At 38.0% G+C, this 12,892-nt stretch overlaps 2 protein-coding genes across 2 annotated transcripts; one reads left to right on the top strand and one right to left on the bottom strand.

Annotated features, from left to right (window-relative positions):
• Positions 1 to 3,689: 3,689 nt before the first annotated feature.
• Positions 3,690 to 5,992, top strand: LOC112422775 (uncharacterized). Its single transcript, XM_024786431.1, has 4 exons — positions 3,690 to 3,978; positions 4,020 to 4,196; positions 4,432 to 5,273; positions 5,522 to 5,992. Exons 1-4 carry the CDS (start codon positions 3,690 to 3,692, stop codon positions 5,990 to 5,992), a joined length of 1,779 nt encoding a protein of 592 aa, XP_024642199.1.
• Positions 5,993 to 7,319: 1,327 nt separating this feature from the next.
• On the bottom strand, positions 7,320 to 12,615 carry LOC120576030 (adenylate isopentenyltransferase 5, chloroplastic-like). The gene is made up of 3 exons (XM_039826990.1): positions 12,561 to 12,615; positions 7,780 to 7,809; positions 7,320 to 7,738 (listed from the first exon to the last, which is right to left on the bottom strand). The coding sequence occupies exons 1-3, from the start codon at positions 12,613 to 12,615 to the stop codon at positions 7,320 to 7,322; spliced, it is 504 nt and encodes a 167-aa protein (XP_039682924.1).
• Positions 12,616 to 12,892: the final 277 nt, after the last annotated feature.

Genomic DNA, 12,892 nt, shown 5'->3' with positions numbered 1-12,892 from the left:
GGAGAGTGGAAGGCTGGTCCTGACGAAGGGTGATAAACCCTACACTGCGAAAGATATCCACTCAAAACTACAGAAGCAGTGGAAAACGACGGGAGCTTGGTCCATGACGCCCTTGGGGAAAGGCTACTATAACTTCTTTTTTGCCTTCGAGGGTGATATGCGAATGGTATGGGCGATGGGAACGGTCAAGCTAAAGCCTGGTGTTCTCAGACTGTTTGAATGGACGAAGGATTTCAATATGCCTAAACAAGGTAACACACATGCCCAAGTGTGGATTTGACTTTTGGAACCACCCCAAGAGTATTGGATGGATAGGACGCTTCGTGAAATTGATAGTGTGGTAGGCACTCCTTTACTAATTGATAATGCGAAATCCAAACGCATTTTTGGTCATTGCACTCGCATACTTGTTGATATGGACTTTACCCACAAACTCTTTCACGAAATCACAGTGCAGCGAGAGGGTTTTTCATTTAATGTAGAGGTGGCCTATGAGTGGCTCCCGGACTTTTGTACTCACTGTCAAATAATTGGGCATGATGTGTCCGCTTGCCGGTGGTTGTATCCTCGGAGGGAAAAGCACAAAGAAACAATCGTCCAAGGGAAAAAATTGGTACAAACTAAGAACCAAGATTGGGTGCCTACTAAAGATAACCTGTTGGGGATAGGTTCTTCAATGGCCTTCGCAGCCCAACAAGAATATAGTGTTTCACAACAGCAGAAGGAAACTTTTGAGGAACCTGTGCAGCAATTGGCCTTGGAGGCGCAGAACACTTCACAGCAGCAGAAGGAAGCAGCTGAGGTGCCTGTGCAACAATCGGACAGGAGGGATGATGATATTGTACAACTAGATGATTCAGACGTACAACAGAATTTAGGGGCAGACAATCATAATATTGATCGAAGTATTGAGGAAAATATTGAGCAGGATTTGAATGCTTCTACAGCGGATATCCCACCTACTCCAGCAGCTACCGTAAACAATGAGGTTTCTCAACATTCTTTCAGTATGCCGCTTTTTAATGTAACAGATAATGTGGAACGTCCTCTTGTTATCACTCATGAGCCTATTTTAAAACAAGTTGAATCCTCGGACATCAACTTTATAAGGTCTGATCCAGGAGACCTGTTGGATCCGACTTTACAAAAATATTTGGCGTTTATGCAGACATGGTTGCAAAAGGCTGCAGTTAACGAAGAGGTGCCTCTCCCAAACTTGTTCACAGGGTCCCGTCCTTTCTAAATCTAAAAAAAAGCAATTGAAGAAGAATAAGGCTAGTTATCAAACTTGTTCACAGGGTCCTCTCCCAAATTCTCAATGAATATCATCTATTGGAACATTCGGGGTATCCGTAACATTGATTCCCGTATTGCTCTTAGCGACCTGTACCGTTGAAATAATACGGCTTTGGTTTTTATTGCTGAACCGATGGTTGATTATGAGTAGATTCCTAACTGGTTTTGGAATAATATTCAAGTTACTAATTCTGTTATTTTTGCTTCTTCTCAATGTATTGTGTTGGAACATTTATGCAAGGGTACTAATATTTACATTTCTGGAATCTATGCAAGCACTTCTTATATTTTCTTGTAACGCCCTAGTTGTTTATTTAATTATTTTATTATGTGGAGTATATATATATACATATTTATATAGGAGGTTGGTGATTTATGTGGAGAATATGCATATATTTATATATATATGTGTGTTTTTGGGTGATTTATGTGGTATAATATTTTATCATATGGTTTATTTAATAATAATTAGTATAAGTATGAAATAATAATTATTTTGGAGTTTGGGGAGTTATTTAATAGTTATTAAAGTTAATGGGGAGTTAAATGAAAATATAGGGAGTTAAGTAATGGGAAGTTAGGAAAAGAAAGATTAGAAGCAGTTGTACGTAAGAACTGACAAGTTGGGAGAAAAAGGGGAGAAGACCAAGTTAGAGCCAAGAGTGAATTTGCTGCACATTTCTTCTTCAATTTCTAAGGTAAGGGTGGAGTTTACTTCAATAGTGTAGATTTTAAAGTCTGATTTGAGTTTAACAGGTTTTTGGAGTGGAATTGAGGAATTGGGTTTAATTGAATTTATGGTTTTTGGGGTAGATATTGCTATTCTGATGTTAGAATTGGGTTTTGGTTGCATAGAAACATTCATTTCTCATCTGTAAACTGATTTGGGGAGTGATTGGAAGGAAAATGGGATTTTTGGGAAAAACCAGTTTTCTGCCCGTACAGAAGTTCATCGCTCGCCTCGCGAGTAGCTGTGCTCGCCATGGCGAGTGAGCAACTTCATAGCTCGCCTCGCGAGCAGTCCAACTTGCCATGGCGAGTAGCCCATAATAAAACTTGATTTTTGAAAAGTTGTTATAAGATGTTTTGGGGATGGTTTAAGATACCTAGATGATTTTAATGATGAATGGTGAAAGTTTTAGGTTAAAAAGATGAGTAGGGAACTTAGAATTTGGATTTTGAGTGAGAAAATGGCATTTTTCCCGAGAGTACCTGATTTTCACTCGCCTCGAGTTCGCCTTGAACTCGCCATGGCGAGCTAGTGTTTTTGTGAACTCGCCATGGCGAGCAGATGTGCTCGCGAGGCGAGTTGCACAGTTTCTGAGTGTTGACTTGCTTGCATGGTTAGTAGTGGTTGGTGTTGTTGTATTTGAGCATGGTTGTATATAATTATACATTATTTTGGTTGATTGGATTGCTGGATTGATGAATACTGATGATGATTTAAATGTATGTTAATTATTGAATCATACATGTTGTTTAAGTGGAGTCACATGGAGTTGCATTGCATGGTCAGTTGTATGTAGATATACACAAGTAGGTCCATTGCATATGCATAAAACAGCGGTGAGGGCTTCGGTCCTGGAGTACTAGTTGCTCAACAGCGGTGAGGGCTTCGGTCCTGATGAATGCTTTAACCATTCAAAAGCGGTGAGGGCTTCGGTCCTGTTTGGTACCACATGCATATTGCATTTCATTAAGAAGTCTAAGATGGTGTCTTGGCAGTGGTCATGTCATTTGCATGAGTCTTGGTTGTTGATTTCAGTTATTATCTGATGGATGATGTTGGTGTTGAATATGCATTATATATATATTCATTGTGATCATGGTGTATTGTTGATGTCGTTGTTGCTTGTGACTTATACATTTATATGTTTACAAGATAAAGTATTGTTGATTAGGGTGTTAGATTCAATTGATGATTTTAATATCTATATTTATTGTTGTGAATCTCACCCCTTCTGCTTGAAAATGTTGCCTTCCTATGGGTAACTTGCATGTGATCCTGAGTAGTAGGTGGTGGCTCAAAGTCGTGTTTAGGGCTCTGATACGTGGGATGGGATTTATCATTTTTATTATTGTTGCTTTTCCTTTCCATGTATCAAATTTTGGAACTTATGGTGTGGAGCCTTTTGTTGTCTTTGAACTATGATGTTGAATTATGTTAAGGCCTTTAATGCCTTAGACTATTGTTGGATGTTCATGAGGTTATGGATTTTGAAAACTATTCCGGTGCTATGTTTTCATATATAATAAGTTGATTTGATAAAATAGTTTTATTTTCTATTTAAGAATTTTGAAATGACGTGTAGCATGCCCGTTGTGGAATTACTCTGATGTATATTTGCTATTTAATTGCTTTTGGGTAACGGGGTGTTACAGGTGCTGCTTCAATGGGGGATTTTCGTCCTATTTCTCTCGCAAATTTTCAATTTAAAATTGTTGCGAAGATTTTGGCGGATAGGTTGGCAGTTATCTGTAGGCGCATTATTTCACTGCAGCAACAGGGCTTTGTTCGTGACCGTAACATCTCTGAATGTGTTATACTTGCCTCTGAGGTTATCAATTCGCTAACAAAGAAGCAGTTTGGTGGTAACATAGTCATCAAGGTGGACATCCGCAAGGCCTTTGATACTCTTGATTGGAATTTTCTTTTGGAGGTTTTGAAGCGATTTGGGTTTAGTAATTTATTTTGTGACTGGATTCTGACTATCCTACTTCAGCTAAACTCTCTATATTGGTGAATGGAAACGCGGTGGGATACTTCTCTTGTTCTAGAGGTGTACGCCAGGGGAATCCCCTCTCACCGCTACTCTTTTGTCTTGCAGAGGAGGTTCTTAGTCGTGCTTTGGAGTTGGTGCGGACTTCTAATAATTTGCAGCCAATGTCTTACTGTCGAGGTACTTGTCTTCTGACTCATATTCTGTATGCCGATGATGTGTTTATTTGTTGTGTTGGTTCACAGAAGAATGTCATATGTTTACTCTGGATTTTTAAAGACTATTCAGCCGCTTCTAGTCAATTGGTGAATTTTGATAAGTAAATTGTTCACGGGAGCAATGAGAAATACTCGTCGAAATATGCTTGTTCAGTTGTCTGGATTTACGCTCGGTTATATACCTTTCCAATACTTAGGCTGCCCCATCTTCCAAGGTAAGCCCAAGTGTATATATTTCCAACCTATTGTGGATCGCATCAAAGTGAAGCTCGCTACATGGAAAGGAGTTCTCCTGACTATTATGGGTCGAGTCCAATTAGTTAAATCGATTGTGCACAGTATGCTGGTGTATTCTTTTCATATTTATCGATGGCCTATCCGTTTTGTGACGATGTTGGATCAGTGGATAAAAAAATTTGTTTGGAGTGGGGATATTTTTACTCGCAAAATCTACACGGTTTCTTGGAAACAAATCTGCCTTCCTTGGGAGTCTGGTGGTCTTGATTTGAAATCCACCCGCTCTACTAACTCTACTCTGTTATTGCATCTAAGTTGGAAGCTCTTCACGCAAAATACTCAATGTTCTCAGATTTTACAGCAGAGATTTCTTTCCTTTGGATTACCTCGCAATCGTTACATCAAGTCTTCCATTTGGCCAGGTGTGAGGGACTTCTTACCGATGGTGAATGAGAATTCAGTTTCGATTGTGGGCCTAGGTACTGCTATTAATTTATGGATGGACAATTGGTCGGGTATATCTTTGGCAGCGCGCCTGAATGTCCTTTCTCATATGTTCCCTGCCCTCGATGCGAAGCTGGCCTCGATTATTGTTGCTGGAAAATGGAAAATACCTATTGTTCTCTGTAATATACCACTACTGGCTGAAGCTATATTAAGTATCGTGATACCGGTAACCCCCTTGGAAGATAGGCATATTTGGAAACATGCTTCAGATGGTGTGCTGACTTCCAAGTTGGCGTATCAGTTCTTGCTCCCTCCCTCGTCAAGCACACTTGGCCAGAAGCCATATGGCGCGCTTGTATTCCACTGTCACACTCATTTATTTTCTGGCGCCTCATGTTATCTAGACTCCCAACGGACGAGAATCTACATGTCCGTGGCTGCACCTTGGTATCTATTTGTGTCCTTTGTTATAAGCAAGCAGAAACTTCGACATATTTATTTTTGCATTGTGATTTTGCGGTGACCCTTTGGAGATGGATTAGTGCGCAAATCGATGTCTCTTTCTCCCTGTTGTCTGTTGTCTCGCTCCTTGACTGTTTGCAGCAACGGTGTAGCTCTCAGATGCAAGATGTTTTAGCTTCAGCAATTATGCATACGGTTTATGCCATCTGGTTGGCAATAAACTCTATTCGTTTCAGCTCTGACAAAGTTTCTATTCATGCTACTATGTCCAAAATTTCCTCCATGGTTACTTTTTCCGGGTCTAATTCCACCAGTAATTGCTTGCCAACTGATGTTGTAATTTTGCAGAATTTCATGATCCCTCCCTCTCAAAGGCGTGTGAAGGAAATTCTTACGGTTTTTTGGAAGCCTCCCACCATTAACTGGATTAAGGCAAATACTGATGGTTCGGTTATTAATTCCATATCTACTTGTGGTGGAATTTTCCAGGATTTTCGTGGTACTTATCTCGGTGCTTTTGCTAGCAAAATAGGAGATGGGTCGGTTTCAAGCAGAGATCATGGGAGTCATCATTGCTATGGATTATGCTTCCCTCTCAAAGAGTGTGGTTAGAGAGCGATTCTAAAGGTGTGGTTAATGCTTTCTACAATCCTTCTTTAATCCCCCTCCGATTTCGGAACCCTTGGCACAATTGCACGCATAATGGTTTAATGGTTATTTGCTCACATATTTACCGTGAGGGAAACTCTTGTGCTGATACTGTGGCAGCTATGGGACACACTTTGGATGCTACTACTTGGTATCATAGCATGCCTACATCATTGTCAGTTGATTTTGCAAGAGACATACATGGGCTGCCTAACTTTAGATTTCCGTAGCCATCTCTAGTCTTTCTTTTTGTCGTTTATTTTTTATTTCAGAGGGTATTGGCCTAGTCCCCCTCCTATGTACATATTTTTCTCATTTCTTTAATAAAATTACGTATTGGAAAGGCGGTAGAGGATGGGTGTTTCTGTTGGGTGCCAACCTAGTTGGGATGCTTCAGAATTGCCCAGATACCCTACCTTTCTCTTGGCCTATTAAAAAAAAAAACTTTTTTAGTTTATTTTTTTCTAGCTATCTTTTTCTTTTTTAAGGAATGTTTTCTAGATATGTAACCAAAAAATTAATAATGTTTTCTAGCTATCCTATTAGTAAGGGTGTGAATTATTTCAAGAAGAGAGTTGATCGAAATCATAAGCTTTCTCAAAATCCACCTTAAGAATATGACACTCCCGGTTTCTTATTCTAGCTAAATCCACCACCTCATTCACAATCATCAAGCCATCAACCAAGTGCCTACCATTAAAAAGTATTGATTGAGACTTTGAAATAACTGAGTTCATCACCTTAGACAACCTCCCGGTCAACACCTTAGCAAGGAGTTTTTACAAACAACCCAACAAGGAAATCGGCCTAAACTCCTTAAGTGACAAAGGAACATTCACCTTAGGAATTAAAGTAACTAAATATGATAAACAATGAAATCATGTTTTTTATTAGGAAATGATATTTTTCGAAGTAAAAAATAACATTTTATATCATGAAAATTGTCTTTAATTTATTAATTTAAAACACATGAAAATTGTCGGCCTAAACTCCTTTACTCTTTTAAGTATATATTATATATAATTCTTTTAAATGATATAAGTTTCTCTTCTTATCAATATATATTGAATTCTCTCTTCATTAACATTTATTAATTATGGTTCATGAAAAAAGCATCTCTTAGTTTTGTGTAAATATTCAACTAATTTTACATTTTATTGTGTTTTTTGTATTATCGATTACAAAAATACAACAAAATCCTTCAAACCCAACCCAAGTAAAACTTTTTTAAAGCTAAGAAAAATATACTAAAAAAAGAAGAAATACAAAAAGCTGAGGGGGCATAAAATATTTATATAATTTTTGCACCAATATTTGAAACACCGTTGGGTGCATGTTTCCCATTTTCATTTGAATATTTTTCATTTTTAAATCCAACAGGTGTCTCCTCTAGGAATCTCTTCACTATCTCCATTCTTGGCTTAATTACATTATCTTGATGCAAATGTTTATAATCTTCGGCCTTCAGAAGGGCCTCAAAGACTTCCGTAGAATCAATTTTGTACACCATCGACCCAAGCATTTGAGCCATATTCTCGATCCTCAAGAGTTGATTTTGAACCAATATGGAAGTGTTCTGTTTGGTTTTTCTGATAGCTTCGGCCAATATCTTTTCCATTTGAGCATCATCAATGTCATTTTTCTTTTCTATCTGAAAAAAAGAATCAAGCTCAGGAACCGCAATAGCCCTTCTAATTCCCTTCGAGTTGTCTGCCCAGGTGCATAATATTCTCGAATCTCATCAACCATACCTGACTCAACCATTTCATCAACTTTTTTGCCTACATATTGAAATAGAGTAGGCAAAGACACATCTACCCAAATGAAAAAATAGTAATATTTTGAAAGAAAAGCAATGGTTGGCTCTTCAATCAATTTTTTTATATAAGAATTAGACCCTCCTAAAATAATAGGTAGGCGTCCATTGCCAATTATGAGATCTATGGATTCAAGAACGTTCTTGCAAAAATCGTTCATAGTAAAATCATATTCAGGATCATCGTAGATGCCTAATAAGTGTTACGGAATCGAACAACGTTCAGAGTCCGACACCTTATTTGTGACAGTATCAAGACCCTTTGTTAATTTCGAAACCACTAGTGTTTTGCAGCAGAAAATAGCAGACGTCAAAGTCACGCTTGGTAACAAGAATATAGAGATATCCTCCATGTGTCGACGTATTGTTGTTTTGACCCATTGATTGATACTGGAATAGTCAAACTGCCAGAAATCGTACCGACACTTGATATGAAATGATTTGAGTGTCTGTTGTTTGGCTCGTGGTGAGAGTAAGATTGCGTCCAACATTTGACAGAAGTGAATCAATGCCTCGATTTCGTTCACGCCACTTTGGATATCGTTGAAGTGGTGAACAACACGTGAGTGACATAATGAGACCCACCTCTTCGAAAGAATGGTAGTTCTGAAAGCCTCTTTGATTGGAAGAAAAGAGAGAATTTGACTTACTATGTCGTCTTGGAGATCGTTGAGAGAATCTACTCTAGACACTCTCTTACTGTGTGTTAGGGTTGGTTAGCAAAGAAGGTTGTGGATGTTTTCTTCCATTGGCGTCGAGTGTAACACTCCTATTTCTATTAAAGCAATTAAACATGCGAATAATACATTTATTCAAGAAATAGAGGCTACGCCACATTCAAAATTCAAAAACCAATAAACATGTATATAAACCTCAACAGTCGCAGCGGAATATAAACTAGAGTAAATTCAAATATACATGTTATGAATCAATCAATTACCTCAACATAGATGCATCTTAAAAATCCCAACAAACGGGTAATCTCCAACAAAACAGAAACCAAAGTAAAAGATAATCTAGACCGACACAACTAAGCCTAGATCAGAGCCGACTAAACATCTAAACACCGATATCGGAGAAAGCTCCAGATATCCACCAAGCAACTAAACCTGCACAACGTCTACCCATCCATACAGATAGGCAGGCGGTCCATAACAGATCCACTAGGGGTAAGTATTACATTATCATAATCCAAATAACAGTATTCATGAACATTTCAATTAACATCATCCATTTGATAAATAAAAATACTCACATATCAATACTTACATCAAACCCCAATATCTCACATTAATAATCACCAATCACGTGTGTCATGAACAAATATCAATTCACAGTTATTCATACACAATCACCAATCACATTTCATGAACAAATCACCAATTACATTTCACGAATAATCATCAATAACATTTCATGAAAAATCATTAATCATATTTCATGAATAATCACCAATCACATATATCAATAAGACTCATGTCATGATATGCACTTATTGACACATATATGCATGTGGTACCAAATCTCCAAAAAGGTTGTCACCTCCGATGATAAAACACACCGTATGTAAGGGTTCACCCCCGCCTTACATAATCTCCGAAGTAAAAGAGCTCAACCCTTTTACATAAGTAAGATAGCATATACATCTCATTAACATATCAATCATTCATGCAATTTCACTTAATCGTATAAGAAGTCATCGTACCAACTTGTAACAAAACTACAAAGACAAGTTGAAAACCATTAAACAATCTTAATCAACAATGTATACATGGAGTTAAGTCGTCTTCGGATCATCAACATTAACCCAAGCACAACTTAAGTTCATAGAAGAATCCCATTTTCACAACCTTTCACTTTCCCACCCGAAATATCACTTTCTACATGATTAAGATGTTTTACCACTCTTGCAAGTATTACCTAAGCCTATATGAACTGTAGGTTCAACTTGCAAGCTTCATTAGTTTACAAAAGTTATTTTTCGACAAAGTTGAATTCCCAAATTTCCCAAGTTAAGACTCATTTGAAGAAATTCAAGTTTAGGCAAGCAATCCTCGTTCCAGTAGATTTTAGGGGAATAACAATAGTTAAACATACTTAAAGAATCATTTAAGAAAACTCGGATTGGCCCCCAAAGATCCAGAACAAAAGATCAAGGTGACTGAAACTGGAGCTATTCGCTTAAGCGACCACCTGGTTCGCTTAAGCGAACAAGTTACAGTAGCAACTCACTTTGTTCGCTTTCTGGTCGCTCACTAGTTCGCTTAAGCGACCACATGTTCGCTTAAGCGAACGAGTTCCAGTAGCAACCAGAAATCTTCGCTTACTTGCTCGCTCACAGTTCGCTTAGGCGAACTGAACCCAGAAAAACTATGAATGTTCGCTTACCAGGTCGCTTAAGCGAACCTCTAAGCGAACCTTCACAAGTTTGCAGAAAAAGTTACGGGTTTGGACCCCTTTTCACCCAAAATTATATCTCAAACCATCAACACATTCACATTCCCAAATACATAAATGCATACTCAATTATTCACTCTAAGTACTTCATTAAACCCAATATCAAGTTTGGAAACGTTTCACGGCTCATAGGAAAAGTTATGATAAGTTTTCACAAAAATCCACATGACCCATGTGTAGTAATTTGATCATAACTCAAGTTCTAAAAATCATTTGGACGTCAAACCAAAGCCATTAGAAAGCTAACAGAATTATCTAAAACTGTCATGTATACACCAAAGTCCAATTCAAAACAGAAACGTGTGAAAAAGACACAAGAACGCGAAATAAGAAATCCTGTCAAAAAGGCATTTCGCTTAAGCGAACTATTCGTCGCTTAAGCGAACTACTTACAGTAGCTGTTCGCTTACAGCTCGCTTCCGGCTCGCTTACGCGAACAGTCATCATTTCTGCATAATTTTTCACGGGTTTAAACCATTTTTCACCCCAAAACACAAATTTTGATCCCTCAATGCCTAAATGTGTTTCCAGAACATGTTTATAGGTCAATATGACTAAAAAGACTCACAAAGACACAATCAAACTTGAAAACACTTGACATTTGAGCTAACTCATCATTTTCACCGAAACACCAACACAATTCAAATTCTCATCATCAATCCATGAATATGCATACCCAGGCAATGATTCATCAACCACATCATCAATTAACATCCATAACATCAATTGAACAAGAATCATAACTCAATCTAACAACAACTTAGAAAAATTCACCAATTGAGCACAATTTTCACAACTTATCATTTTTACATATTTGAACATGTAATTTCACAAACAATCATACAATTATCATCAATTCATGCATACAAACATATCATCACAGTTGGAGCATGAATTTAACAACAATTATCCCAAAATCAAAATTTCATACAACATTTGAAAGTTACAAAATTAAGATGATTATGATAAAGACTAACCCCCTTACCTTAGAAGAAGATTAACCCAAACTCTTGCTTCAATTCAGCTCCTAAGCTTACCCCAATTGATTCCTCAAGCTATTCCCTTCAAAACCCTTGTTCTTCTCTTCACCTCTTTCTCTCTCTACCTCTCTCTCTAGGAAAATTTTATGAAGTGAATGAAAGATATTTTTCTATGACAACCCCAATGTTATCTCCCTTAATGGGCTCAATTCTAGACCCTAATTGGCTTAACCCATTCTAACATGATTCTAAAAAGTTCATATACACTCAACGGTAAAATATAACCAACGGTCACTAAACGGTAAAAACTAATCACTGTACTAGTAACTTAATACAATAAGGGTTCTCACTAAATATTAAAAATAATTCTCACCAAAATTACCATTTTACCCTTACCCGCCAAATCACCAAAATACCCTTCTAATACGGTAATCCATGTAAATGCACCCAATGACAATTAAATACACACAAGCACAAATAATCACATCAAACACATAATAAAAGTAATTAAAATAAATCTAGCTAAAAATCGGGCTATTACAACTCTCCCCCCTAAAAGAATTTTCGCCCTCGAAAATTACCTGAAGGAAACAACTCCGGATACGAAACCTTCATCCTACTCTCCGGTTCCCAAGTGGCACTCTCACCAGTTGGTCCAACCCAAATCACTTTAACCAAAACAATCTCTTTGCCACGCAAACGCTTTAACTCACAATCCTCCATCCTAACCGGCCAAGTCTCAACTGTCAAATTATCTCTTACTTCCAATTCATCCACTTGAATCACATGAGACGCATCATGCACATACTTCCTCAACTGAGACACATGAAACACATTATGAAGATTCCACAAAGACGGTGGTAACACAATCCGATACGCTACAACCCCAACCTTCTCAATGACATCAAACGGTCCAACAAAACGAGGTGTCAACTTCCTACACTTCAACGCACGACCAACTCCGGTCACAGGATTCACCCTAAAAAACACATGATCACCAACTTGAAACTCAATATCCTTTCTCCTCTTATCATGATAACTCTTCTGTCTACTTTGAGACGCCTTCATCTTTTCTTGAATAATCTTAACCTTTTCCGTAGTCTCTTGCACAACTTCCAGTCCTAACAAAGCACTCTCTCCGGACTCAAACCAACACAACGGTGTCCTACACCTTCGACCATACAAAGCCTCAAACGGTGCCATTCCGATACTAGCATGAAAACTGTTGTTGTAAGTAAACACCTCGGATCCCGATCCCACACAATACTAGAAGGAATACCGTGCAACCTCACTATCTGCTCAATGTAGATCTCAGCCAACTTCGCTACAGTCATACCCGTCTTAATAGGAACAAAATGTGCTGACTTCGTCAACCGATCAACAATCACCCAAATCGAATCAAAACCCTTCCTAGTCTTAGGCAACGCTCCAACAAAATCCATGGAAATGCTATCCCACTTCCACTCTGGCACAAACAATGGTTGCATCAAACCCGACGGTCTCTGATGTTCAATCTTCGATTTCTGACAAACCAAACAAGCATAAACAAACTCAGCGATCTCCATCTTCATTCCAGGCCACCAAAACAACCTTTTCAAATCTTGATACATC

The sequence above is a fragment of the Medicago truncatula genome, chromosome 6 (genome assembly GCF_003473485.1).
Source record: "Medicago truncatula cultivar Jemalong A17 chromosome 6, MtrunA17r5.0-ANR, whole genome shotgun sequence".
NCBI classification, from domain to species: Eukaryota; Viridiplantae; Streptophyta; class Magnoliopsida; order Fabales; family Fabaceae; genus Medicago; species Medicago truncatula.
This window is presented reverse-complemented; position numbering and strand designations above follow the sequence as displayed.

Coding starts and splice junctions, on each gene's coding strand:
- LOC112422775 (XM_024786431.1), top strand. CDS start 3,690: ATGGGGGATTTTCGTCCTATTTCTCTCGCAAATTTTCAATTTAAAATT. Junction 3,979..4,019: donor TTTGAAGCGATTTGGGTTTA/GTAATTTATTTT, acceptor ATCCTACTTCAG/CTAAACTCTCTATATTGGTG. Junction 5,274..5,521: donor AGAAGCCATATGGCGCGCTT/GTATTCCACTGT, acceptor GACTGTTTGCAG/CAACGGTGTAGCTCTCAGAT.
- LOC120576030 (XM_039826990.1), bottom strand. CDS start 12,615: ATGACTGTAGCGAAGTTGGCTGAGATCTACATTGAGCAGATAGTGAGG. Junction 7,810..12,560: donor GCAGATAGTGAGGTTGCACG/GTATTCCTTCTA, acceptor TTCAATATGTAG/GCAAAAAAGTTGATGAAATG. Junction 7,739..7,779: donor TGATGAAATGGTTGAGTCAG/GTATGGTTGATG, acceptor GCACCTGGGCAG/ACAACTCGAAGGGAATTAGA.